Source organism: Phyllostomus discolor, chromosome 2 (assembly GCF_004126475.2).
Source record: "Phyllostomus discolor isolate MPI-MPIP mPhyDis1 chromosome 2, mPhyDis1.pri.v3, whole genome shotgun sequence".
NCBI lineage: Eukaryota > Metazoa > Chordata > Mammalia > Chiroptera > Phyllostomidae > Phyllostomus > Phyllostomus discolor.
This window is the reverse complement of record NC_040904.2, coordinates 125,468,852-125,496,333: the sequence shown is the minus strand read 5'-3', so window position 1 is coordinate 125,496,333 and position 27,482 is coordinate 125,468,852. Positions and strand designations below refer to the sequence as shown.

The following is a 27,482-nucleotide window of genomic DNA, read 5'->3' as shown; positions in this document are numbered from 1 at the left end:
TTCACTACCTAACTGGAAAGAGACAAGCTGCAGCCCCTGCCCCCTAACAAGGCACAGGGATCAGCACCCTGAAAACTGAGCCTCTTGGGAGAGGGGAGCCTCAGAACAGGCGATGGAAACAGTGGATAGCCCTTCAATCCATTATGGGGAAGCCCATGGGCCTCTGCAGGGGTCTTCCCCTCCCAGTGACATTTCAGTCCTGTTGATGGCACCGTGAACCTTACTGCACAAGCACACACCACCCTCAAGGACGGCCTGGCAGTTTGGAAAGGGATGGTGATGGAAATTCTCCTGGGCCCCCACGTGGGGACTTGTGCAGGTTGTTGAGAGTGGCCAGTACTACTGCTTTACTCTCATGGGGCTGATGGGAGAAAAGGGTGTGCAGGGACAGGTCAGTCACTTGAAGAATCACGGCGTGCCTCACTTTGCTTGGAGCTTCTCACAGGGAGCTGACTGCATTCCCTGCTGAGAGCCCCAGGTGGAGGAGGTCAAGACCCACCTTCCTTCCCATCTGCTCTGCACCTTCTCCTCCTCTGGTGACATCAGCCACAGCCCTCAGAGCAGCATGTCCCCTGCACCCGGGGGACCAGGACAGGAGTGGTGGCTGGAGAGCTGTCTGGATGAGCTCCTCTCCTTCTGGGTCCTGGCCCTGGCTCTGGGCGGCCAAGCCTCCATCTGATGCCCAGTGCCCTGCCCCATCGACCATGCGTTGCACTGTTTTAGGGGAGCTTAGAACCCATTGGAAAATGAGTCCCAGGGGACAGAGTGATGGTGGTCAAAGGTCATCTTTATTACTAATGCAGCTGATCAGAGTGTGTGGCTTTATCTCTGCAGCAGCAACCTTAGGAATTCTTCATCTCACTAAATCATTGCGTGGTGGAGAGCAGGACATGTGGCACCCTGAGGACAGGCTGTCCCCGAGGAGGGAGGGAGGCCCTCCCGCCAAACAGATAAGAGGAGCAGTGAGTGAGGAAAGGGGAACATGGGCACGTTCCTCTAGATGTCCCTGCTGGGAAAGAGGGGGCCAGGAGAGAGGGTGCTCAGTCCCGACATTGCAGACAGATGGAGCAGCAGCATCAAGACAGTCTTCCCACCTAAGCCCCAGATTTTGTGCAGAAGGCCCAGAGAGGATGAGCGGTTTGCCCAGGGTCACACAGCATCTTCACAGAGGAAAGCTGAGCCCAGACTGCCAGGCCAGGGTGCCTAGTGTGATACCACCCTTTTCTCTGACCAGCATCACTCTGGGCTCAAGACCCACCTTCCTTAGGTTGCAGGGGATGTACCTGGTCACTCCCCACTTGGAGCAGCAAATTTTCTATCCACAGCAGTATTTACACCAGTCAGTCTCCAGGCCCCCCTCTTCTCCGACTGTTGGCAGCTCACGCACCACATTGCATCGATGAGGCTGCCTAATCCATCGACCTCCACCAGCACTTCCAACACGTTTCCAGATTTCCCACTCTGCTGGGCACAGACAGGGCAAGAAGGGAGGAGACACACAAGGGACTAAGACCCCCAGTGTGGCTTAGAGACCAGAGAGGACAACAGAATGCCTGTATTAAAGAAAGGACCGTGTGGGGGTCGAGTTAGGTTTGAGTTTGGTCAGAGCTCGGACCTCTCTGCACCCTTGGGCTTTTCCTAACCTCTGCGCAAGGTGGGGACTTCTGTTCAGCCTTCCCTTCCCCCCTCCCCCCGCCCATTGCCAGGTCTGTGACCAGCGCCACTCCCACTTAGGGGTCCCTGCCACCATCCTCTGTGCAGCCCCAGCCCATGCACATCCCTTCTGTTCTAGGCAGGTGCACAGCTGCCTAAGGGCGCACCACATCTCTCCCCAGCCTGTGAGAAGACAGCTCCTCCAGGAGCTATTTGAAGGCAGCAATCAGTCCCTTCCCACTTACCCAAGTCCCCTAGGTGGGCAGCAGCATGCCCCCCAGTTCCCTGGGCTCTGAGTCCCCAGGGGAGTCTGGTGGTCATTCCTTGGCCAGCTGGCCAGGTCCTGCTGTCCAGTCTGGAACTTGCTCTCTCCACCCATTCTGTCTGAACTCTCAGCAGTCCTTGTTTAATATCTGGTAGGTGCCTGTCTTTGGCTTGTAGCTATGAAACTGGGTTCTCCTCCCGTGAACTCCCACGATGTGAACTTTGCACCCCCAGCCCTTTGGCTGGGACTTTGGATGGTCTGGGCCGCATTCTCTGGATGTCTCTTGAATACCTTCTGCCTCCCCACGGCCTCTTCCAACTTCCCCACTCGGTCAACCAGCTGTCATCACCCTAACCCTGGTCCTCTTCTCTGCTCCCAGCCCCTCCGGCCAGACTGGATGTCAGCCTCCGCCACCAGCCAGAGCACACCCTAGAGCCCTCCTGTAGAACAGTGCTGGCACCCAGCGTGGCTGTGGCCGGGGGCAGGAGCCAGGAGGGGTAGAGGTCACCTTCACCCTTCCAACAGTGACATCTTGTTGCAGGAATGGCTTGAGGCTCCCAAATCCACATCCTCTTTTTTCTGCATAAACAGGCCAGGCAGCTGCACCTCTGATCCCTGACTGTCTCCAGCCCGTGGTTAATTGCCAGAAAATCATGCGCCCTGAGGTCACTGCCGCTTAAACAGCTGGCTCCATCTTTTCCTGTTTGGCCTTGGTTGGCCTGAGCTCCGGGGCTCTCCCCCGCCTGCGGCTGTAATCCTCCCAGCCAGCCAGACAGGGAGCCTCCGGCTGGGCTCTTCTCCCCGCAGCTTGACCCCGGCAGCGTGTCCATGCTCCTCTCCCACTGTTGCCAGGCCGCCCTGCGAGGGCACCAGTGCCCCCAGCCCCGCCCCCACCCGCCTGGACACCCTGCCTCCGTCTCCTGACTGCGGCTTTGTTTCCGTCTCTGACCGTGTGCGGGGCGGAGAGAGAGGAAGAGCGCCTCGGCAACGCTTCCTGCTTTATGGCAGAGTCAGTCCGGCGGAGAAATTCCAAAAGTCCTGTTGTGTGAAGTTCTTAAAACTTACCTCAAGGGTGGAGCCGGCTGGGGACAGGCCGCCCCGTCCTAGAGCACCCGTGGCTCTGCCCCCACCCCCAAACCATACCTGGGGCTGGGCTCGCCCTGTGCAGGTAGAGCCCCTCTCAAGACCCACTTTTTAAGTAGTCACCACACTGTCACAGTGAGCAACGTCTCCACAGGCTTCCTGCAGAGCCTCTCATTAAGGAAAGTGTTGGTTTGGTTCAGACAGTACTGTGCTGTTCCAGCTTCATTTTGGATCTATATATAGTTTTAGAAAATATTCAACTTCTAGTGCAAACTGTTCCATTAAAGAATTAAAGGGAAAAAATGTGGCAAATGGTACGGTGGGATGGTAGGGGCGGGGGGTGGGGGGCGGGTGACTGTTTAGGTTCCATTCTGTGCTTACGAAACTGGCCCTTCTGTGTTTGGGGCCCAGTTCGGCATATTTTGAAATGACATCATTCTTATTGAGGGTCTGGGGGCAGAAGCCATAAGAGCTTTCTCTGGAATCCTCATTCTGCTTCCAGTCAGGCCAAGCCTCAGGGAGTCCCTCTGGAAGGACTGGGAGCAGGCCATGCCCCAGCACCCGAGTGGGCTGGAAGTCAGAGAGGAGTTGGGAAAGCAGGTTAGACTCACACCCATGCCCAGGGCCTGTGAAGGCAGAACAAGATACAGGTCAGAGCAGGAGGGCAAGCGATGGTCAGAGCACACGCAGTCCTGGGAGTAGTCCAGCGTGAGACACACAAGTCAGATTGGGGCTCAGGAGGATGTCAGCAGAGGGAGGTCACAGCCAGGAACACCAGGCTCAGGGAGGGCTTTGTGGGCCTTGTCCAAGCTGAGGCTTGACGGCCACCAGCTGCAGAGCACTGGTGGGTCAGAGCAGCGACCCCAGGACGGGCGAGAGCAGAGGCCTCGCTGCGTCCAGGGCACTGTGCACGTGCACCGGGTGTTGCCCGGCTTGTGCAGACAGTTATCAGACTCTGAGATAAGTTACACTGGCTGAGCATGGCTAAGGGCAGAGGGGACCGGCATTAGCGCCCACACTGTGACCCCAGGGCGGAGCACAGGCGTGAAGAAGTCTCTGCTGAGCCTGGCCGGGAGGGGCCACCTGGAGCATGCCTGGCTGGCGCTGGCAGGCACTGAAGAATGGGGACTGAGTGGGGCCAGTGAGAGAGTTCTTTGTTGGGGTTGGGGGTTTCCTGTATTTCCCCTTTGTCTCTCCGCCACCAAGCTCTGGCCCTTCTCCTGACACCTCTATCCACCCAAGCCTGCTAACTCCACCATTTGAGCTCAGCGAGCTCGCCCCCTCCCATCACTGTGAGTAGGGCAACAGCAGGTAAGCACACAGGTTCTGCAGCCGAATCGCTGGGTTCAGTTCCAGAATTAGCCATGTCCTTGCGGAGTGAGTTTGGACAAGGTACTCCAGCCCTCCCCACCCACGTGCGGGTGGATGCAACAAGGCTGACACTGCGCTCACGTGGCTGTGCGCTGGGTGATGCTGTGCTCCGCCAAGGTGGAGCTGCCCTGGGAAGTGTTCATGGAGGGGCTGCACCTGGGGAGAGCTGGCACGCGATGGCATCACCACTGTCAAGGGGGCCTCTCACGTGATAACGCACTGCCTCAGTGGAGGGACAATTGGTTATTATTATTACCTTGGGCCAGGGGTGTGTAAAGGGTGCCTTCCCACTGCTTCCACTGCAGGAACACAGCATGTCCTCTGCTACGCTGGCTTGGTTTCGAGAACAAGGCCAGCCAGCTGAGTGGGGCTATGGCCTCCTAAACACAGGCAGGGGAGGTGGGTTCTGGTGGCCCCTCCAGAGGACAGGCTCTGCTGGAGGAGCATGGCCCCTCCCCCGGCACAGTGAGCTGGGAAAAGCAGGATGGCCCGGGCCTGGGAAATACTGACTCCTCGAAATATGACACAGGGTATCAGGATTTTTACTGACTTTTGTTTAATAATTCAAAATCAACACCAAACTTAAAGGCAAAAGGTAATTCCAAAACCTTCTTTATGCTTCCTAGTCAGGCCGTTATACAGCCTTTCTGGCAGCTCACCCCTCACTGCCCAGCTCACTGGGAGCAGCAGGAGGGACCAGACAGCACACAGTCCCCGGGGAAGCTCCCGGGGCTCCTGGGATGTGTCTGAACTGGTGGCGTTCTCCCTCCTCACTGGCCGTTCTGCTGTCTGGAGGCTGTGGAGGCGCCCTCCCAGGCAGAAACAGTGTAAAGCCCTCCAGTTCATCTGTGCTGTGTTCAGGCTGCTCAGGAACCGGACTGGCTTCCTTAGATCTGTTCTGCGTCTCCCATAGTGCATAGGGACACATATGCACACGGAGGCCCGGCGTCAGCCTTAGACCCTGGCTGTTCCCCGCAGCGGCGGGGGCCTGCACCCCGTAGGGTCAGCAGCACCCCTGGTCTCCACCCACTAGATGCCAGAAGCACTCCTCCCAGTTGTGACAACAGCAAAAAGCAGTCTCCACACATTGCCGAACGTCCCCTGGGGGCAAAACCCTGCCCGGTTGAGGACCATTTAAACCCTGTATCTGGGTTTTAAAAAACCCGTGATACAGTGAAGCCACAATAAGTGAACCTCGATATAGCGAAGGACGACTGTATATCTCACTGGTGAGTACCCACATAGAATTTTATATGTTGTTAAAATTACGTAGGTTTAAGAGTGTAGGAAGTGTTTCAAAGCATAGGAAGTGTTTATAAGAGTGTGGGAAAGGTTAATAAGAGTGTGGGAAAGGTTTATAGGGGTGTGGGAAGGGTTTATAAAACCTTAAAATATATAAAAATAATAAAGTAAATATAACGCCACTACTTCGTGGATTTTTACCCATCGCGGGGGTCTCTGGAACCTAACTCCTGCGATAGGTGAGGGTCACTGTAGTGGAAGTTAAAGTATCGACTCTGTGCTTCCCGCAGATCAGGGAAAGATCAGGCTCCTGCCCCAAGCTCTGGCAGTCCCCGCGGGGTCACGGGCGCGCTCCCGGAGGCGTGCACGCATCCGTCTGAAAGTGAGCGCGTTCACCGAGCACGCAGCCAGACCCCGCGCCACACCAGTGGCCCCTGTCCCTCAGAAGCTCACTGCCACTCCGGGGAGACCGAGGGTACCACTTAAAGCAGGAGCAGCCTCTGCAGAGCAGTGGCTAATGTTCTGTCCCTCACCAAGCCAAGGCCTCCAGGGAGCTGTCTTGTGAGGACCAGCAGGGCGGGCAGGTGAAGGACACCGAGGTGGACCCAAGTCTAGTTAAGGAGAGAAAGAGGAAAGCAGAGAGTCCTTGTGTGACAACGCGGAGGCACTGGGGCTGGCGGTGGCCGGTGGCAACCACTGCCGCCAGAGACAGTGCGTGCAGGCTGCGGCCGAGCCGGGTATTGAGGCACGGGGAGGCACCGGAAGTCCAGGCAGGGGAACCGCGAGGACAAAGGCGTGGAGGCCACCAACCTGGCCTCGAGGGAGGGCACAGTGTGCAGGGACAGAAGGGACACTTGGCAGAGCTCACAGCCAGCCTGCACCCTGGGAACCCTGAAACGATTTGGGGGACCTGGGGGAGTCCAGGAAGGCTTGGCGAGGGGCAGGCAGAGCAGCAGAGGTGAGGTGTTGGTTAGAGCTCATGGCCTCCAGTGGCAGAACCCCACCAGCCTGGCCCGTGGCACGAGTCTCGCTCCAGAGGCAGGGATGCCGGGATCCTCCATGCAGGATCCAGCAAGCTCAGCCTGCCTCTCAGGGACCCTCACAGAGGAGCTGTGATTCAGGCCACCCCCCCCCACCCCCCGCCCCAGGTGAGTCACACACCTGCAGCCGTCTGCTGCTAAAGCTGCTGCCTGGAGCCAGCACCCATGTCCCTGAGCACCCAGGAGGTCCACTCCCTGGGCCCCTTCCTTGGTCCCTCCAAAACCTCAATCTGGGCCTGACTTACCCCCCACCCCCAACCCAGGGCATCTTTGCAGCTGGAGCTCCAGGCAGGTGAGGTGCTCTTCCTGCTCCTACCTACTCTGTCAGGGGGGAGAGCGTGCTTGATGCCCAGGAACCTTTCTGCAGGGCTGGCATACACCAATTTAGCCTGCCATCAAATCCTGGATGTGGTTCAGTGGCTCTACCTTCCCATCAGCTGCCTCTCCAGCCAGGCTTCAATAGCGATTGTGTCTACAGCGTCCCAGAGAACCACACATCACTGCCACACCCTCAGGGCCACCTCCGAGCACCCCTCACACCAAAGAGCAGTGACAGAGAGAGAGAGAGAGAGAGAGAGAGAGAAGCCTCTCCCTCCCCTCAGGGAAGGAAGGTGTGAGATGCTGCCCTCTGAACTGGCAGTGGCCTGCATCCTTCTGTTCGGTGACAAGTGCCCCATCATCCCTTCCTCCCACACCGCAGAGGGCATGCAGGAGCTACTGGCAGCCACTGCACCACGGTTCCTGTGCCCAGGTGAGGGGGGTGGGCAGGGTCAATTTGGAGCGGGAAGGAAGGGGCTTCACGTCTGAGAGGAGTGGCAGATCAGCCACACCCCTGTGGCCCTGGAGCCGGTGTTGGCGCAGCCTTGTTCTGTCCGGTGGGTGGGGCAGCTCCCGGGAGAGCAGCAAATTGGCCTGGCAAGGCTGGGCTCACCCCATGCTGTCACCAGTGGGCCCTGGGAGTAGGATGCAGGTCAGACTGCTGTGGAGCGTAACACCCCTCCCGCTGGGTTCTCCTAGGGTCGGCAGGGCAGCATGCGGTCATCCACCGGCTGTCCACAGGCAGCACCCCCGTGCATGGCCCCAGAGGTTGTATCTTGTACAAGGAATAGAGAAGGCTAAAATTCAGGTTGCCTAACTCATGGAGCCACAGTTTTCTCATTGGAGCACATTTTTCTAATTTACACCAAGGAGCCAAAGGTCACCATCCAAAGCCAGCAAGTGTCAGAGCCTGGACTCAAAGCCAAGTCAGCTAACATTCCACCACCATCCTTCAGGTTTCCCGTCCCTGCATGGGACACAGAGGCTCCTCAAGCAGAGAGGACCCAACCGCAGACCTCTTGTCAGCCTCCTGCCTGCAGGGGTAACGTTCAGTACCTTCCGAGAGCCCAGGCACACACAGCCGCTGCACCCAACACCCCTCATGGCAGAGAAAGTCCATGGGGCCCAGGAAGTGTGCCCCCTTGGATCCTGCCTCTGCCTTCCCCACTTCTGGCCTCGTCTGGGCGCCTAGGAGTTTGGAGTGCCCTGAGCAGACAGCCAAACCTCCAGCCTGCACAGGGTGCCCGAGGCTGGTGTGTCCCCCACCCACCACTTCGCTTCCCCCCAAGACTAAAACCAGGTGGGAGTAGGGGCAGGATGCAGGCCCGCAGAGGCCAGAGCACAGCCAGGAAACCAGCCAGCAGTGTCAGCAGGGCCATGAAGCATGCCGAGCAGCCCAAGCCTGGGGGAGGCCAGGCAGCAGTGAGGGAGATTTAGAACCCCCTGCAACACCCTTCCTAGGCTCTCTGCCCGTGCTTTTCCAGAGCCTTGGTCACTGCTGCCCAGCTGGCCCCCATGCTCCAGCCAGATCCCTGAACTCAAACCCATGCTGACTGCATTTTCCAGGTCTCACACATGCTCTCCCCTCTGCCGGGCATGCACTTCCCCCTTCTTCACCTGGTAAAGGCCCACCCATCCTTAGAGATGCCACTCAGGCATCACCTCCTCCAGGAAGCCTTCTCTGACTGCCCTCCCCCATCAGGAGCCTCCCATAGTTTCTAGGGCTTGTCCTAGCACTTAAAACACATCATTATAGTCACTTACTTATCTGTCTCCCTACCACCAATTACTTTGAGAATAATAATTGTCTTACTTAGGATACCTGGCATAGTGTAGGCATTTAATAAGTATCGGATGGGTGGGTAGATTAGCAAACCAGCAAACCAGCGAGGGAAGGGGTGAGTGGGGAACTCCATGCCTGGAGCCAGCAGAGGTGGCCATGCCTAGAACTGCTGGGAGGAGACGAAGATGGGCCGACAGGTAGCCCCACCTGCCTCACTGCTTTAGGAAAACATTTTTCATCGAGGTGCTGAAGTGCCATCTGCCTCCCCAGCCCCGATCCCAGTGGTGACCATCTTTTCTCCTTGCTCCTAGTACTTCTGTCTGTTGCTGGTGATCTTCCTAGTGGAGCTGGTGGCAGGCGCCCTGGCCCACGTGTACTACCAGAGGGTGAGTGGAGGTTCCTCCTTCTGCATCCCCCACCAGCGTGCCAGGAGGCAACGGTGCAGGGAGATAGGGAAGCTGAGGCAGCCGCTCACGGGGCGGTCCTGTCTCCCAGGCCCCCGCATTCCTCGGCACATCTGGGTCCTGCTTCCTGTCCCACTTCAGTCATCCTCTGCTCCACCTGTTGCTGTGGACATCTTCATCGTGGGAGCCAAGGCTGGGGGGGCCCCAGAGGGGGTGGGGTGGGCCGTCGCCTGTTCTCAGGAGACGTGGAGTTTAAGTCAGCTGTCAGACCTGCGAGGGGAAAGGCCCGGGCCAGGGCTACAAGCCAGACTGCGAGGACAGCCCCAGGCGAGGACGAAGGGGCCAGTCAGGTCCTCTCCCACTGGATGTCCTCAGAGTCGGGTTCAAGGTCATGGCCAGGCTGGGATTCAGTTGGTAGAGACAGATGGCCATGCTGGTTATTTCGGCCACCACCATGGGACCGATGCATGTCCGCAGGATGATGGTAGTAGATATTTTGAATGTCATCTCATAATCAAAATGAAAATCAGCAGACACTTAGAGCACCCCTATGCCTAGGCACTGTCTCCCCCGCTCGCTATCCTCTCAGCTCTGCCCACGACACCCCTGCCCTTCTGTTAGGGCCCCAGCTTTTGCAACATCATCTCTATAACCCTGTCTTCTGTGGCTGAAGGTCCCATCACAGCTGGTGTGGTTCGGGAACAGGCCTGGGGATCAGCATCCCGGGAGGGGGGGGGGGGGGCCATGTGACGCCACCATCCCTCTCTGCCCTCCAGCTGGGTGACGAGCTGAAGCAGCACCTGACCCGGACTCTGTCGGAGAACTACGGGCAGCCCGGCGCCGTGGAGATCACCGCCTCCGTGGACCGTCTGCAGCAGGATGTAAGCCCCTCCCGGGGGCTCAAAGGCCACGCAGACGTGGGTCCAGTCCTGACTCTGTCCCTGCTGCGTGTGTGGCCATGTGGCCCCGGGCAAGTTGCCTACCCTCTTCTTGTGTCACCGGGTGTGAGCATGAAGCGTGTGTCCATGTGTAGAAGCCCCACGGCCGTGAAAGTGCTTTCCCGAACCCTGGACTTTCCTTCCTCCTCCTCCCCCGGCCCCATCCCTGAACCGTGGCTCCCCCGGCTCTTTCCTCCAAACACCACCCTGCCGCCTCCCCTCAGGCCGGCCCAGGGGACCCCATCTCCTGGCTCCTGCCCTGTCGGGCTGCTCTCTAGGCCCCACAGCCTGAACCAGAATGGGCCCCACCCATCAGAGCACTGGGGGGCAGCAAGGTGGTCTGTCCTTCCTGAGAAGATACTGAGCAGACCCCTCCGATGGGGCCCACGGTCCTGCCAGAAGGCGGGGAAGGGCAGAGACTTCGGACCCTTGTGGTCCCTAACGGTAGCCACCAGCCACACGTGGCTGCTTAATAGTCCAGCTCCTCTGTCACACTAGCCTCATTTCAAGTGCCCCTCAGCCGCCCCTGGCGAGTGGGCGCCCAGTTGGAGAGCACAGCTGAGGGCATTTCCGCCGGCACAGAAAGTTCTGGTAGACAGAGGACCCCAGAAGCCTGGCGGCTCTGGGTCTGAAAGTGTGAGGCAGCACCACCTGTCCGGTCTGATGTCCCTTCTCCCTGCCACCCCACCCCCACCCTGTGGTCTCTGCTCTGGCCTGCACCTACGGACCTGGCCTGAGGCCTTGGTCTTCCTGCTGGAACAAAGGCGAGGAGGAGCAGTAGAGAGCGGTGGGCTCCGGACTCCAGGAGCACCTTAGTTCAGCAGGGGAGACACCCACCCCATATGTCCAAGACCAGCGCAGCTCCCAGTCGACTCCACCTGTAGAGGCCGCTCGTCCTCTGAAAAGTGGCCAAGGCCACCCGCACACACAGGGTCAGCCCAGTTAAAGCTCTGCCCACCCTTGTGCTCTGAGGTTTCCAGGCCTGAATGGGAGCCTGTCCCTGGGATTCTGCCTCCCTGGATGTCCAGGAAACCACCCTTGCATCTCCCTCCCTGCCCCTAGGGCACCAGCATAGTCACCTTCAAGGTCTTAGGTGGATGTTTAAGGCAGCAAACAGGTGGCCTGCAGGCAAATTCTGCCTGAAAAGAAACCAGCCCCGGGCTCCAAACAGAGGAAGGGAAGACTCCCCAGGGGAACAGAAAGGGTTGGTTACCTTCTGAATAACAGTCCTGCCCCCTGTAAGCAAGCTGCTAGAGCCACCCTGCCTGTGCCTCACCTCCAACCTCCGCCTCCCTCTCCAGTTCAAGTGCTGTGGCAGCAACAGCTCTGCTGACTGGCAGCACAGCGCCTACATCCTGTCTCGGGAGGGCGAGGGCCGCCAGGTACCCGACAGCTGCTGCAAGACTGTGGTGGCGCGCTGTGGCCAGAGGGTCCACCCTTCCAACATCTACAAGGTGGAGGTGAGCACCCTCGCTCCAGCTTGCCATCAGGGGCCCCAGAAGGCATGCTCAGGGCAGACGGGTGTCAGGGGGAACAGGGCCCACTGACTTATTAGCTAGAAATCAACAGTGCTGGGCCTCTGCACTCTGCACAGAGCCCTGGGGACAAGCACCTGCTACTGCAACACCACAGCCTGTTTCTGGGTCACTCTAGAAGCCTGTGGGCAATTGAAAGGCTGACGCAGACCCTTTAAGTATCTGGCCTTTCCTCAGCCAGTTGGATGCAGCACCACAGCCAGCCCTTCCCTCCCCATCCTCGCCCACTTCTGGGTCAAGGTGTGTGTGACCTGTCATTATCTTACAGGGAGGCTGCATCACCAAACTGGAACAGTTCCTGGCCAACCACCTCCTGCTCATGGGGGCGGTAGGCATCGGGGTGGCCTGCCTGCAGGTGAGTTAAGCAGGGGATTTGGAGAGGGGGCTGTCCAGATGAGTTCTGAACCCCTCTCCCACGCGCTGTGATCTCAAACCACTGACTCGCTGCATGCCCACACTCTGCCCTGCCCTCCACTCCCCTTCCCTTTGCAGCCAAAGACGCATCACACGGTCGCTCTCTTCCCCAGAAACATACAGGAAAGTGCCTGGCCTGGGGGCCAACTTGAACTTGTAAGGAACAGAGACCTGAGAGGAGTATGAGTGTGGGCTCAGGTATGCGCATGTCTCTCTGTGTGTGCACGTGCGTGTGTGTGCAGCCTGCCAGGTGTGTGTGGGGGGCCATCAGCAGGGTGCATGCATCCTGGTGGGGCTGCATGCACATGTATGTGTTTAGGTGTGCTTGTGTATCTGTGTATGTGTGTATGCACGCCACTCAAGCATTCCTCTGTGTGTGTGTGCACACCTGTGCATAGGTGCGATCTGCTCTCTGCTCTGAGCGTGAGCTATGCCCTTTGCTCTGGTTCCCCACTGCACCACTTTTCCAGTCACCACCTTGGAAGTGAGTGTTACTGTCTTGGGTCACTCTAGTCAAGGGTCAAGAGGAGAGGAGTTGGGAGGGGCACCCCCAGGAGCAGGGGCAGATAGAGCGAGCAAGGGTCCTACCTGCCCACCTCGCCTGACACTCCTGCTTCAGCCCAGCAGGTTCCAGAGGGAGCTCAGTCCTGTCCCCCCTTCCCACCGCAGTACTGTAGGTGCAATAGGGAAGAGGGCAGAGTAGTAGGTGCACGTCAGCGGGCCTGGGTCCAGTCCTGCCTCTGCTTCCGAGCAACCTTGAGCAGTTACTTCCATATGCCCCACTCGACATCACCCACAACATGTGAATCATTTCCCCACCCATGTAAAGCCAGATGAGAAGCAGGTGCTGCATGCAACACCAGCAGCACCTGGCAGGGGTGGGGACTGTAAGTGGACACTCTGTAGACTTCGAGAGGTTCAGGTACTTTCTCTCACCAGACCCCACGGCCTGAGACGCAGGCCAGGCGAGTGGAGTGTCCTCCCATTTTACCGATCAGAAAGTTGAGACCCACAAAGGTGACTTCCCAGGGTCTTGTCCTGCACTGGCGCCCAGGTCTCCTGGGTCCTTTGCTTCCCGAAACTCCCTCCCCCGACACAGTTCCATGCAAAAAGGAGCAGGAGTGGCGGCGGCTGGCCCAGGGAGCCTCGGTGTAGGCTTCCTTCCAGACCTCTGCTGCTGGCCCTTGTCCGTCTGGGTGCCAGGGGACCCAGCTGCAGCCTAGCTCGAGGGGCCCTACTCCCTGGAGGGAAACCAGACAACCTAGGGCTTGCTCTTGCACCTCTGAGCCTTAGTGCCTCATTTGTGATATGGGGCTAATAATGTTCAGTTTGGTGACTCGTGAGGATCAGCAATATACATGTGCACTGCCGGGCAGATAGCCGGTGCTCAGGGAATGGTCCCCATCATTTCCACGTGGCACACTGTATCTCCAAAAAGCCCTGGTGGTTTCCTGGCCAGACCCAAGTGTCCCCTCACCCCCGCTCAGGAGCAGGCCCAGGGAGCCTGGGCGGCACCGACATGGGCCCTCTCGTACTTCCCCAGGGCGGGCCGTCAGTCCCACGCACTGGACCCAGAGCAGCGGCTCGTGAGTGGGGTCCGGGGAAGGGCTGCTCTGCATCCCGGGCCCTGAATCAGCTACGGTTTCTGTAAACCTGCTCTCTATCTCAGATATTGACGGCACCGGCCCTGAGTGGACACTGACCAGGCCGGGGCTGTACTCTCTGTCCATTTCTTTCTGACCTCCCTGGCCCAGAGGGCCTGAGAAGTAAAAGACAGGGGCAATGAAGCCAAGGGCAGTGAGGGAGGGACCACGAATGGCCCGAGCCTAAGTCAGGGTGGCGCACGTGCCCCTGTGGGAGTGGTGTCGAGGAGGCCAGGGTGGCTGGCAGGGTGCCTGCCGGCCACGGATGCATCACTCCCCACCACGAAAAGCCTTGCTCCAGCTCACTGTGGAATTGTTCCTATCGTCCCCTAGAGAGAGCATCTCCTGGACTCTGCCCTGGGCCCCGACCCCCTGCCCAGTGATGCTCCATGCCTCTAAGGCTGGCCCCACCGCAGCCAAGCCTCAGGTTGCAGCTCCCTCTGCTGGCCAGTGCTGGAACTAAGCTTCCCAAGTCCAGGTCAGCCGCCAGCCTTGAAGGAGAGCTCACACCCCTCAGTGCACCCTGGGTTTGAGGGAAGGGGAGGAACGGGAATAGGAGGAAGGAGGCAAATGAAGAGCAAATGAAGGTGGGGGAATAAAGGTCCTCTGCAGCATAGAGACAGGAAAGTGAGACCAGGACTCACCGTCAGGCTCACAGCCCTCCTCCGGCCGGAGCACGCTCCAGGTACCTGCCCACACACGCCCAGCCTGGCACCTCGAACATCCTCAAGGCTCAGGATAGATGAGGCCAGGATACTGGCACAATGTTTCCCTTGTCCCCAGAACTGGAGGAAATCTGCCTGAAGTCAGAGGTTTTCCTACTGATAGAGGGGGACTTGAGGCTCAGAGAGGGGTGTGACTGTACCCAAGGCCACCCAGCTCCAAACAGAAGTGAGCCGACTCCCACTCCCACCCAACATTCCCACACTGCAGGACAGAACCGTGTCGCAGAGCCCAGAAGGCTGTCTCACAAAGCAGTGAGGCTGGCAGCTGCAGGGCATCAAGGGAACCGAGGAACAGCTTCCTGGGGTTTCCTGGCCCTCCCCTGATGCTCTTGATGACAGCGAGCTGCTGGCTCAGAAACCTTGGCGGAAGCTGAGAGCATGCTGGCCTTGCTGATAAAAAGCCCCACGTGTGCCGAGTGCTGCGTCCTGACGCGCCATCCAAAGGGGGCGCCATAGCCACGCAGGCTGGGTCCGGGCAGCCATTGCCCACTCCTGCGGTCGCTGGTGCGTTTTTTTCTGCTTGCCCAGGTGCTGGCCGCTGGAGCTTCTGCGTTGGCTTCTGCCTGTCCTCTGTCAGGAAGGAGATGCTGCTGCTCAGTCGGGGACCTGAATCAGGGTGTGTGTGTGTATGCACATGAGTGTATAAATGTGCACACACTAATGAGTGCATGGGTTACCCCTCTGCACTTCATGCATAAGGGTGGTGTGACTGTGCATGTGTGCGTGTGTGCACTGCTGAGATTCTGGCCTGCATACCTCCACCCTCATTGTGCCTTCCCTTGGAGGCACCTGGGAACACACATCTCATACAAGATGTGTGTGCTGGGAGCTCAGCCCTTGGGTCTGCCCCCAACATCAGGTGTGTGCTGCAGGAGGTGTAGCCACAAGTCTGTGCTGGTGCACCTGCTCCCTCCAGCTTCCCACTTAGCAAGGATCAGAAAGACCCAGACAACCCCACAGGGCACGTCATTAACCAAGGAGGGGAGGGGGACAGGAGAGGGGGCATGCTGCATGACGCCTGCGTGGAATGGCTGTGACAGCTGCCTGCTTCAAGCCAGTGGGAGACAAAATAACCTCTTAAGCCTCCTTTCAGCTTGTGGCTCTGAGTACCTGAGGTGGATTAGCCCTGCTCTTACACCAAGTCTGAAGGCTGAAAGCTGTGTTCACAGGGTCCCACCATCCTCCCATTTGGGATGGAGAGGAGGGAGGAAGGGGAAGAAGAAGGGGGCAGCTTCCACTAACTTCTTAAGTCAGCCTTGCAAAGAGAAACCAAGGGCCTGCCAGCCCATAGGAGTTGTCCCCAGCCTGTCCCTTTCGCATCGGTCACAGTAGCTACTGAACAGTGTGGGGAGGACGAGCGTTTTTCCTACATTTGGGGAAATGCACCTTTGCCCACGTGCACAGGACACCACAGGGCTGCTCTGACAGTGCCCTTCTCCAGCAGGCCCAGCTGTCAGGGGCATGATCGCAGTCCTGGGCCTCCCCGGTCTAACACATCTTCATGTTGTCCTCGCTGCACCCTTGGGTGGAAGGAAGGAAAGGAAGAGGAGGAAGGAAGAAGGAGGCAAATGAGGTGGGGGAACAAAGGTCCTCTGTGGTGCAGACACAGGAAAGTGAGACCAGGAGGAAGTGACCGCCCAGCATGGCCATGCTCTGGACAGGATGCTCCGGCCCCTTCTTGCTCAGCAAGTGGGTGTGACAGAGGGGCTGTCAGGCAGGCGCCAAGGGCCTGGTTTGGTGCCACATTCCAAGCTGATTTGCAGGATAAGCTGGTGACAGCTCTGGGTGCTCCTCCCAGAGCCTCGGTTTCCCCAGTGCTGCTGAACATCAGCCAAAGTCAACAATGGCCGTGGGTTCTGCTCTGGTGTCAGAGCAGCAGGACACAGACAGGCCCCTAGAGAAGGCTGCCCAGGTGGCAAGCAGGCTGTCTCTGCAGAAGCTCTGGACTGCAGACCAGCAGCAAGGGGACTGAGAGCTCATCTGTCCGTCAGCCATGCAGAACCTCGGCCCTCACCCAAAATGAGGTCCCTGGGCAGCTCGTTCCCATTAAAGTGTGAGAAATGCTGCTCTTGGATCGCAGCTCCCAGAGCGTGTTCCCCTCACACGCGGCCCGGCGTCACCAGAAGCTTGTCAGAATTGCAGGATCCCAGCACCCCCCACCCCCTGAGTGGGAACCCACCCTTCACCAAGGTCCCCAGGTGCGCACCCCCTGTGAGAAGCTGCGCTCCAGGGCACTGCCTGGGCAGTGGGTCCTCATCTCTGCCCCTCTATTCTCTCCTCATGGCAGACCTGCGGGATGGCGCTCACCTGCTGCCTGCACCGGAGACTCCAGCTGCATTTTCACTGATGGCCAGCCGTGTCCCCCCCAGCTGCCTCTTGCAAGGACAAGAGCTCAAGTCCCATCTGCCAGACCTGTGGAGTCAGCATTAGCTCACCTACAAACTCCCCCAGTGCCTACTGCCTTCGGACCCACTAAATGCCCAAGACCATGGCTCCTGTGGTTCCCACCCAACAGGGACCCTTGGCCCGACCCTCCACTCCTGAGCGCTCAGTGCCAGAGTCCCCAGAGCAGGACACTGTCTCTTCCAGGGACAGCAGCCAGAGCCTCTCACCAGGCATGAAGCTCCCATGAACCACAGGAAGGTGAGAGTTGGACTCTCTGCTCCCTCCCAGCTCTTGAACCTACATCCAAGGGCTATAACCTTGACCCCTCTTGGACCCGGCATTCAGCATGCCCCCCACCAGTGCTGCAGCCCTCCTCTCTCACCTTGGCCCAGGCTTTGTGTGTGTTTCTCTTGCCTCCCCAAAATGCACCAGGGTAGGGCAGTTAGGGTTATCTCTGTCCCCAGAAGACCCAGGTCTTTGATCTGCCCACCCCCAAGTCTTCTTGAGGCAAAGGACTTTCCTGATGGCCTAGTTCCTTCCTGCAGGGCCTGGGAGCAGAGAGGACCAGGTGCGAGGTATGGCAGCTGGGGGCTGGGTTTGGGCAGTGGCAGGCCTGATGGGGCTGCGGGGCAGGGAGCAAGTCGAGGGAGCCAGCGCCACCAGCACATGTGGCACCAGGCACCTGCGCCGCCACCCGAGGCCTTCCCCAGTAGAGGGGGGATGCCCTGGGAGACAAGGCCCCAGGCCCCAGCCACCAGTAATCTGCACCTCCTCCAGAATTCCCTGTTCTGTGGTCTGGTTCCCAAGAATGCCAGGACTTTAGAACTTCAGCACTTACTGTGGGCGGGTGTGAAATTCCCTCCTGATTGGGCCAAATCACAGACCCTGTGAAGTTAGAGCCACTGACAAAGTGAAGTTTCGCGTAGAGGGGTGCCCTGCCCTGCACCTCACTCGTCCTGGGCCGGTGCTCCCTGACCATGAGGCCACCAGCATGCAGTCTCCAGGGGCCTTGCTCTGCTCCCCGGAGTGAACACAGTCCCTCCCTTCGGTTCTGTCTTGAATCTCTGAATGAGGCAGCGAATCTTCAGGAAAAACTTTCCTGGATATTAAAGGAGGATGGAAAGCAAGTCCTAGAAAATGCAGAGTGTAGGTGCTGGCAGTTTTCCAAAGAAAGGTGTCAACTCCTAAGACAGCCCTAGGGACCCTCTCAGATGGCTGTGACAAGTGGGCAACCCTGAGGAAAATCCACACCGGCTTCCACACCTCCCAGGTCCTGCGCTTCCCTCCTGGAGACCCTCTTACATCCCACCCATGAGGGGTGGTCCCTTGTTATGCTGAAACCAAGGCTGAGAAAGGTCACCCCTTGCCCCGACTCGTTCCAGGCCTGGGTCTGATGAGCTCGACTCTGCTGGGCTGGGTCAGTCCTGGGTGAAGGATATTCTGTCTCCCATGCACAGGTCACTGCTGTCCCCAGTACAGCCCTCAATTTTGCAGAAACTGCACACCCTCTGACCAGGGATGTCCCTGTGCATAGAGGGCAGCTTCCCAGGGCAGATTGCTTCCCTGCCTTGGGGACCCTCCAGGGGCCATGGGGACCCTGGCTGGCTTAGATCCTCCACCTGGAGGGCCTTGGGCAGGCTAACACAAATCTGTTAGAAGGGAGATCAGTGGTCCCAGCAATCCCAGACTTTTGTCCCAGCAGGACAAAAGAAATGGTGGTGCAATCATCTTTCCTGCCCTCCAGCCTCCTGGGTTTCGCGCAGATAAATAAAAATGACAACAACTCCCAAGCTCTTTGCAGGGCCAGACATCAGACCGACGACGAGTCTCAGCGAGTGCCAGCTGAGAAACAGAGCCGTGCTCGTCCTGCCAAGGGGCCCCAGGGAGGCAGCAATGAGAGGCAGGGGCTGTGGCCCTATCACATGTCTGTCCCTGACTGGGTCCCTTCCTTCTTTACTGAGGTCACCCAGGCCTGTGGAGATGGGGATGGGGGCGATGGGTGGGTGTTAGTTGCACAGCTTTGTCACCAGGGAGACCAGGAGAGTCCAGTTTTCTGCCCCAACCTCCTGCACTGCAGGGCCAGCCTGGCAGGGGTCAGGCTGAGTTGTGGTTCCAGGGCAGCATCTTGTCCAGAGTGCTACTGGAGGATGGCGGGCTGGTTCAAGCAGAGAGAGGGAGAGAACAGCCCAGAACTTTTTGGAACTCTGTTCTCCTTGTTCGTGTCGACAGCCTGGGAAATGAAGCAAGGTTAAAGGAAACAGAAGCTTGGGATAGAGCGAGTTCCTGAGGGGCATGCCAAAGGCTCACGTCCAGAGCTGGGGTGCTGTCCCCCGCAGGGGGCGCTGGTCCTGCCTGTGAGCACACAGATCTGGGCCCAGGATGGCTCCTCCCAGGTTCCTTCCTACTTGTAAGCTATCACAGCCCTGAGCTCCTTGGTGAGAGAGAAGGGCAAGCTCGCTGAAAGCTAACACACTCCCATGTGGGCCCAAGGCTCCAGCGCACCAGGGCCCAGAAAGGAAGCCAGAATTTTGCAGAGAGAAATCTGGCCACAGCAGGTGCTGGCATATCAACCAGCCGAGGTCACCACATGTTCTCCCTGAACTCACCAAGCTGCCCTTCCCTCCCTCCACTCACAGGGCAGCCATCCTGAGAGGGCGAGGGGGTGGTGCATCCCCCGACTCCCTGGATGACATGTGTCTGGGGACACAGGAGTGTAACTTGGCCTTTGGTGAGGGGACCATCCTTCTCTTTCTCCCTTCCCCCTCCCCAGCTCCAGGAGCTCCTGAGAGGCACAGCCATATGGGGGCAGTGCCCAGGACCCTGTGTTTACTGAAGGCCTACTGTGAGCTTAGAATATGTCCATCACAGACATACATCATCCCGTAGTGATTGGGATAATGGAATATGTTCCCCATTCTACCAATGAGGAAATTATGGCTCGCAGAAGTTGAGAGACTTGCTTGCCACTCGGTGTGGTGGCTGTTGTCATGCTGCCCCTCTCCTCAGTGCCCCTCAGTTCTCCATCTATAAGAAACCACCAGGCTCACCATAAATGCCCTAGGGGAGAACACAGGGAGGAAAATCTCAGATATTCCAAGCAGCAATACCTTCACTGACACGTCCCCTAGAGCAAGGTACATAAAGGAAAGAATAAACAAATGGGACATCATCAAAATAAAAATCTTCTGCACAGCTAAAGGAAATATTAGACAAATGAAAAGGGAACCAACTGTAAGAGAAAATATATTTGCCAATTATACTTTGGACAAGGGTTTGATCTCCAAAATAGGTAAAGAACTCACAGGACTCCTCTCCAGGGAGAAAAACAACCCAATTAAAAAATGGGCAAAGGACCTGAACAGACACTTCTCAAAGGAGGACATACAGAGAATCCAGAGACATATGGAAAGATGCTCAGCATCACTAGCCATCAGAGAGATGCAAATTAAAGCCACAATGAGATACCACTTCACACCAGTCAGAATGCCCATCATAAACAAAGCAACAAACAACAAGTGCTGTTGAGGTTGTGGAGAAAAGGGAACCCTAGTGCACTGTTGGTGGGATTGCAAACTGGTGCAGCCACCGTGGAAAACAGCATGGAATCGCCTCAGAAAACTAAAAATGGAACTGTCTTTTGACCTGGCAATTTCACTGCTGGGATTATACCCTAAGAACCCTGGAACACCAATTCAAAAGAACTTGTATACCCCAATGTTCATAGCACAATTTACGATAGCCAAGTGCTGGAAGCAACCTAGGTGCCCATCAGTAAATGAATGGATCAATAAACTGTGGTACATTTACACAATGGAATACTACACAGCAGAAAGAAAGAAGGAGCTCCTACCCTTCGTGATAACATGGATGGAACAGGAGAGCATTATGCCAAGTGAAATAAACCAGTTGGTAAAAGACAAATACCATATGATCTCACCTATAAGTGGAACCTAAGCAATAAAACAAACAAGCAAGCAAAACATAGACAGAAACATTGAAATAAAGAACAAACTGACAGTGACCAGAGGGGAGGGGATAATGGGAGGAAAGGGGAAAGGGTCATCAAGGAACATGTATAAAGGACACACGGACAAAGCCAAAGGGGTGGGAGGTGGGGGTGGCTGGGGTCAGAAGGAACGATAGGAAAATGGAGACAACTGTACTTGAACAACAACAAAAGATAGAGGGAAACAAAAAAGAGGCTGATGTTCAGGAGCCATGTGTCCCTCAGGGGGCGCTGTGGAGGAGCAGCAGCCTCATAGCCCCTGGTGGGAAAGAACCCTCCATCTGCCTGCACCACTGCTGCACTGGAGCCCTGCACATTTGCAGCTGGAAGAGAAGTCTGGCTCCTTCAGGCTGGCAGCGGGCCCCTCCTGGTGAAGTGACTCAGACAACAAGCAGGTGCCTAGGGCCATTGCTGAGGGGAGCAGCTGGCCTGCTGGTGCTGACACCCAAGTGAGGGCAGACCTCCCTCAGCAATAGGAATCCTCAACAGGATGTGAAATCTCATGTCTGCGTGGGGACCATAATCTAGGGGCAAGGGAGCAGCACATGCCTCTCCCAGCCCCATTCGGTCTCCTGCCTCACAGAGCCACCCTGGGCAGCCAGGGGCACCTGCCTCCTCCCCTCCCCTTTGTTGCCAATGCTGGGCCGCTGGGTGGGGTCAGGGCGAGCTGTCTCTGGCTGAGGTGCTCATCAGGCTGCCCACCCTGTGCATGGCCATGGGCCTGGCCCTGAGGAGGGGTGGTGGTGATACGACAGAGTGATGTGTCCCCAGAGCCCTCACGCCCCACGGACAGTTTTGGTCTTGGAATCTGTTGCTCCAGGTCCTTCTTCAGGGTCCCAAGGTAAAGGATGGGACTTAAAACAGTTACTTTCACCACTACCCTCACCCTACTCTCAGCCTTGAAAACATTCTCCACTTACTGGCCACTTTGGGCCTGGGGACAGAAGTGGAGAAGGGGAGATGGCTTGACTGGCTAAGGAGAAACCCCATATTTTGTGTCACCGCTGGGTGGCGCTCACACCCACCAAGGATGCTAGTAACGAAGTGTCTACACCTGTAAGTTTTCAAACGTGAGCCTGCATGAGAATCGCATTGAGGGCTTTTTAGCACAGCACGCTGCCCCTCTCCTTCCCCACCAGAGGAGTAGGGCCATAGATTTGTGTTTCTAGCAAGTTCCCAGGCGATGTCGCTGCTGGCCCTGTGAGCACACTTGGAGAACCATGGCTTTAGACCACAGCACTAATGAGGACACCTGGCCACCTTTGTATGTCACAGCCCCCTGGGTTCAAAAATCACTCAGGCTGTCCAGCCTGGGTCCTGCTCTGTGAGAGGGTGGGATGAAACAGCGCCCCTGTGGGCAGCTTGCCGCCAGCCAGGACAGCGCCTCTCCTCTGTGTGTCCTACAGTACCTGCTGTGCCCTCTATCTGGGATTCAAGTGGGACTCTGAGCAGGTCTGTGGCCCTGGCTGGAAGAGAGGTGCCAGGTCCTCTGCCCAGAGGGAACAGGTTTACAGTCCAGCCTCACTTTCCTACCACCTGCTGCCCCACTCCATTCTCACCACCTCTGTCTTCTTCAGTGCAATGTCCAGCACTGGGCTCCATCCCTCAGCCTCCCATGGGTCCTCTTCCCTCCTACTGAGGCACCGCAGACACCCAGTGCTGGTGCCACACCTACTTCCAGGTGGCCCAATATTGCTGCAGCCAGATGGGCTCCTGGAACCAGCTGCCCTGGACGTGGTTGTCACAATATTCTGCAAACAGAAAAGTTGCCTTAACCTATCGCATAGAGAGAAATTGCTCTAGTTGTGAACACGCCTCCTCCATAACTGGCCTTGGAGTAAGCCCAGCCTCATATGCTAGGGGGCATGAAATAAAGGACTTGTACCCAGGATGGCTTTCTGTTGCTGTTTTTTCTCCTCCGCAGGGAAATCCCAGGCCATCAGCTACATGCTGAAGCAGAGGCCAGTCATGGGGAGAGGGAGAAAAAGGAGGGAGCTATGCCCACTGACCACACTGATTAGCTTCCTGCTTGCCCTTCTGTCAGCTCCCAGGCTTACTGTTTGCACTGACCCCGCCTTTTCGTGAGTGCCATAGCTCCTGGAAGCAAGTGAGAGCCGAGCTCAAACGTGTGTCAGAGTTGTGTTCCTCTCAAAGCTCTCTGCCATCGCTCAGCCGGTATTCCCACACCGCCGGCCAGCCATGATGCCCAGGCAGCCTCTATCAGTGAGTCTGCAGTCTGCTCCTCCTGCAACACCCTGCTGGCTGCAGCTGATGCAGGGCTATGGGGAGAGGTCAGGAGTGGGGGGCCCTCTGGCTGGCCATCAGGCTCCCAGCCAAGCATTTCCAGCTGAGACACATCTTCTATTGCCCCTTGGACCCCCAGACCATCTCACCCCAGAGTGCTAGTGTCTCCCCACCTGGACACTAATTTGCCCTCACCCCCAAACCAGAAGGAGGCATTCTTCATCCCAATGCAGGAAGACTTCAATCTAACAATTCAGAGGAGCTGAGTGCACCAGGTTGCCCTGTGAGGAGCTAAAAGGAAGCAAGTGCTTTGACATAAAACCCTCGTTCTATTTCATTCACTATCCTGTCTAAACAACTTGCTTGAGATGGGGTGGGCTCAATGAGGGAGGCTGAGAGTACCTGGGTAAGCTGGATACTGGGGATCCCCAGGCGGAGGAACTCAGAGTAAGGTGGGGTGGGGGCAGCAGGCTGGGGGAGAGCCATCTGCCTGGCGTGAACCTGAAGAGGGGCTGCCCTGCTTGCTGGCTGTGTAGGCAGACCAACCCACTTAGGTGGGACCCACCCTGTGGTGGTTGCCATCTCCCGGCCCTTCTCCCCACAGCCGCTTTGCTCAAGCCTGTCCACTGAACAGTCCCAGTGGTGGCCCTCTGATGGCTGTCATACTGGGCAGGAGAACAGACCCAGTCTGGGGCAAGTCCATGGGTCGTCTCTCTCCTCAGACCCAGTGTCTGCGCTCCACCTCCACCGTGAGTGTGAGTGTGCACGTGTACGCACGAGTCCCAAGTGTGCCCCAAGAGGGAGGAGCGCCCCTGCAGCCCCCCCCCCCCCAGGGCACACAGCCCTGTGGGCAGCTGCCCAGGCCGTCTGAATGGCCCTGGCTGCCTGTGGGGGCCTGGAAGCCTTTGCTGAAGCTGTCACCCATGGTGGCTGCCACTAGCCTGTCAGCTGCCACTTCACGCTGGGTGGGACTCTGGTTCCCACCTCCTGTCCCCAGCTGAGAACAGAGGCTGCCAGTAGAGCAGGGGACAATAGGGGACAAAACAGAGATCTGTCCACTTCCTCTTCCCCCTCCTCCTCTTCTTTTTATTTTAGTTTTCAACCAAGCTTTTCATGAAAAGATCATAAAATAACAGTTTCTCGTTATTATTCACTTCTAAAAGCAAACCCATGAGAAACCCCTACTTCCCTTCTCCTGCTGCTTGAGTCACTGGCTGAAACCCAGTCAGGCAATGACTGAGCAGGGAGGAGAGGGCGCCGCAGGGGGACCCAGGGGGAGCCCGGGGTTCAGGCCAGGCTGAAGAGGGCATGTGTAAGACCTTGCCCTCAGCCAGGTGCAAATTATGGCTCTGCTCTGAGGCCAGAGCCAGGCCGGCCATGGCCATGCAGGTTAGTGTCCTCATCAGCCTGGACACTCCTTGAAGAGGTCAGGAACAGTTTCCTCAGTGGCTCATGGATCCCTAGCCAGGGTTTAGAAAACCCCAAGCTGGGAACCAGACGTCAAATTCAACATGCTCTCCCTGAGTTGTCAACCAATAAAAAAAGGCTGAGTTCTCTCTAGAGCTGGGGTTTCTTGACGGAGAAAAAGAAATACAATGAGATTACAGGAGTTGAGTGGGGGAGAGTTAGGGCAGGAGGAGGGAGACAAAAGGCCAGGGGGCTTCCTTATGCCATGAAATGTCAGAACACGAGCTGGTCCTGCCGTCGTGTAGGATGGGCCCTGAGCTGGACAGCGGGTAAGGCGAGGTCCCAGAACTCTGCAGCCACCGGGAGGAAACCTCTGGGCAACATGCTCTACCCGCCAGCTGCAACCACAGCTGCAACCGCAGCCACAGCCCACCCTGCGGCCTTGCTGCTCCCGTCCCTGTTCTCTGCTGCACCAACGGACACTGCGGGGAGCTGGGCAGCACCCAGGTGAGCCCAGGCATTCTCAGCTGCCTGGCAGTCTCTGGGCCCACCAAGGGGAAGCCCCAGGTCTAGTCGGAGAGCCTGGCCCTGGCGTGTCCGAGGCGTGCTGCCACTTTTTTGTCAGGTTAAGGAACTAAGAGAGGCCATCTCCATGGCTGCCACTGAACGCAGCAAAATGAGATGGCTGAATCAACAGCCTCCCAGTCTTTACGGAATGCTTTAAGAAGAGGCCATTGCAACACCAATATTTTTGTGCCTCAAATGACATTCATTGAATGTGACTTCCCTCTTGCTCCTGTGGATTGGGGAATGGGGAATGTCGCTGGGGCCGGCCGGAGCCAAGCCAAGGCCTGGGAGAGGCGCCCTGCACATCTCCTGCCAGCTTGCTCTGCCTCCAGATCGCTCCCCTGGGGCCCAGCTTTCAGCCAGGGGGGTGCTCTTCCTTGGGGACCCCTAAGAACCCAGATTTGACAACTTTCTTGCCAAGCACCTGCCTTGGCCCAGGAACAGGCTGGGTGTCCTTACATATGTGTTTCTGTTTGCTCTTCACAGCGAATCTGTAAAATGCATCATCCTCACTGTGCAGATGACAAAACCAAGACAGTCAATGATCGCAAGGCTGACGGCTGAGGCAGACAGCAGTGGCAGAGTGGGAACTTACCCAGGCCCTCCAACCCCCAAGCCAGTGCTCCCCCACCCAGACCCGGTCCAGGGGCATCTGATAACGGGTGGTGGCCAGGACAAACCTAGGTGGTGTCTAGGGAAGCACTGTGCAAGCTACAATGCTCAAAACAAACAAAAGGGAAGATGTAATTACACCCTGCTGGTCTCTGCCCACAAGCGCCAAGCCCAGAACACACACCCACCCTCCATCGGTGAAAGCCGTGAGTCACCTGAATCACCTCCGCGTGCAGTCATCTCCGTCACACCGGACGAATGGCAGGAATGCACTTGCTCCCCACAGTGAGTCTCCTCAGTCACCAAGGCCTGCCAGCCCCGCTGTGGGTCTCTCAAATCTGTCTTTTCTCCATCCCACTGGCGCTTCTGAGGGCTGCACCACCTCTCACCCGAATCACTGAAGTAGCCTTCCCCTGGTGTCCACACCCACCCTGTGCCCTCAACCATTCTCCACACGGCAGCCCAGCCTCGGTGATGGTTCTCAAGTGCAGGTCTGAGCCGGTCATGGGGCTCCCCGCCTCTCAGCGGCTCCCATTGCTCTCAGCTTAAAGCTCAAACTCTCGCCTGGCGTGCTGCTCTCTCCAGACAGCCCCTTCACCTTCTGTGCGCCAGCCCCCCAGCCTCTGTGACATGGACAGGACATGCCTCCTGCCACTCCCAGCCAGCTCTCAGCTGCAGCTTCACTGACCTGAGGGGTCAGTGGCTCTCCCGCCCAGTGAACATCACCACCAGAGTGCTGAGTTGCAACCCCTTTACTCCCCTGTGACCCCCTGGCCAAGCACAGGGATTGGGCCTGGGTCGTTCACCACTGTATTAAGGCTGCTCGGACAAGCCAGTGTTCAGCAAGTCCTAATGTGACAAACATCTCGTCTCTGCAAGCCCAGAAGGGCCATTCTGGGGAGGCTCCCATACGCATACTGAACCGGTAATGCTGTTGCTCACAAACCATCCTTTCTCACTTGCCCTTTGCTGGGTGCCAACGGGAGGCAGGCCCTATCCCACCATCTCAGCGGGGAGCAAGGAAGGGCCTCCAGGGTCATCTCAGCTACCCCATCCCATGGGCTGAAGAGCCCAGAACCCATCCCAGAAGGCTCTAGCTTAGTGTCTAGGGAAAAAGATGCCCAGCCCAGCCCTCCTGTGGAATCTCCTTTCCTGCCTAGCCAGGGTGGCCACCTTTCATGGCTTAGTTCGTCTGACCAGAGCCCAGTGCTCACGAACAGTCGGTGTGCTCCAGGGCCCTGGGAGCCCATAGATCTCACTCCATCCCCAGAAGCAGACAGCAGAGACCCAGACGGCATTCCAGCGGGGTGCGTCTGCAGGCTGAGGGGCAGAAGTGAGAGCAAGAACGGGCACAGACGAAGTAGCTTCTACCCACATTCCTATGACTTGGTTGGTCCTGAGAGGATGATGGGGGGGGTCACCTTAGCCATGACCAACTCCTGACCCCAGAGCCACAAGGTCCCCTCTGGTAAACCTCCTTGGGGAGGCATTCAAAGACCCCATTCCAGCTGGACCTTTGTCAGAAGGGTCACCTCAGACTCCTCAACCCTCAGCAAATGCCTGGAGGCTTTGGGACACAGCAGCTGCAGGATGGGGTCCCAAAGGTGGGTGCTGTGGGACAGCTCCATGCCAACCTGGCCTCGCCTGAGAAGGGAGGGAGCCAGGCTTCCATGCATGGACGGGCTGGGAGATGTCGCTCCTGCCCCATCACACCCATGCCGCACACTTGCCCTTCATTCCCGCCCCTGCCCAGCACATGAGGTACAGCAATGGCCCAGGGCAGGATGACATCTGAGCTTCTCTTGTCACTGTGACTACAACCTGTCACTGTGACTACAACCACCAAG

General features: G+C 57.6%; 1 protein-coding gene across 4 annotated transcripts in view; it reads left to right on the top strand.

Annotated features, from left to right (window-relative positions):
* Nucleotides 1-19,947, top strand: part of TSPAN11 (tetraspanin 11) — a 40,073-nt gene extending 20,126 nt beyond the window's left edge. Inside the window, exons 4-9 of one of the 4 annotated variants that reach the window (XM_036018528.1) lie at nt 9,067-9,141; nt 9,936-10,040; nt 11,399-11,557; nt 11,901-11,987; nt 12,125-12,244; nt 16,702-19,947. In XM_036018528.1, coding sequence (XP_035874421.1) covers nt 9,067-9,141; nt 9,936-10,040; nt 11,399-11,557; nt 11,901-11,987; nt 12,125-12,232 — 534 coding nt within the window. In that variant the 3' untranslated portion in view covers nt 12,233-12,244; nt 16,702-19,947. Of the gene's footprint in view, nt 1-9,066; nt 9,142-9,935; nt 10,077-11,398; nt 11,558-11,900; nt 11,988-12,124; nt 12,245-16,701 lie in introns of all 4 variants that reach the window. The other 3 variants (XM_036018530.1, XM_036018529.1, XM_028533063.2) reach the window with 3 other exon arrangements.
* Nucleotides 19,948-27,482: the final 7,535 nt, after the last annotated feature.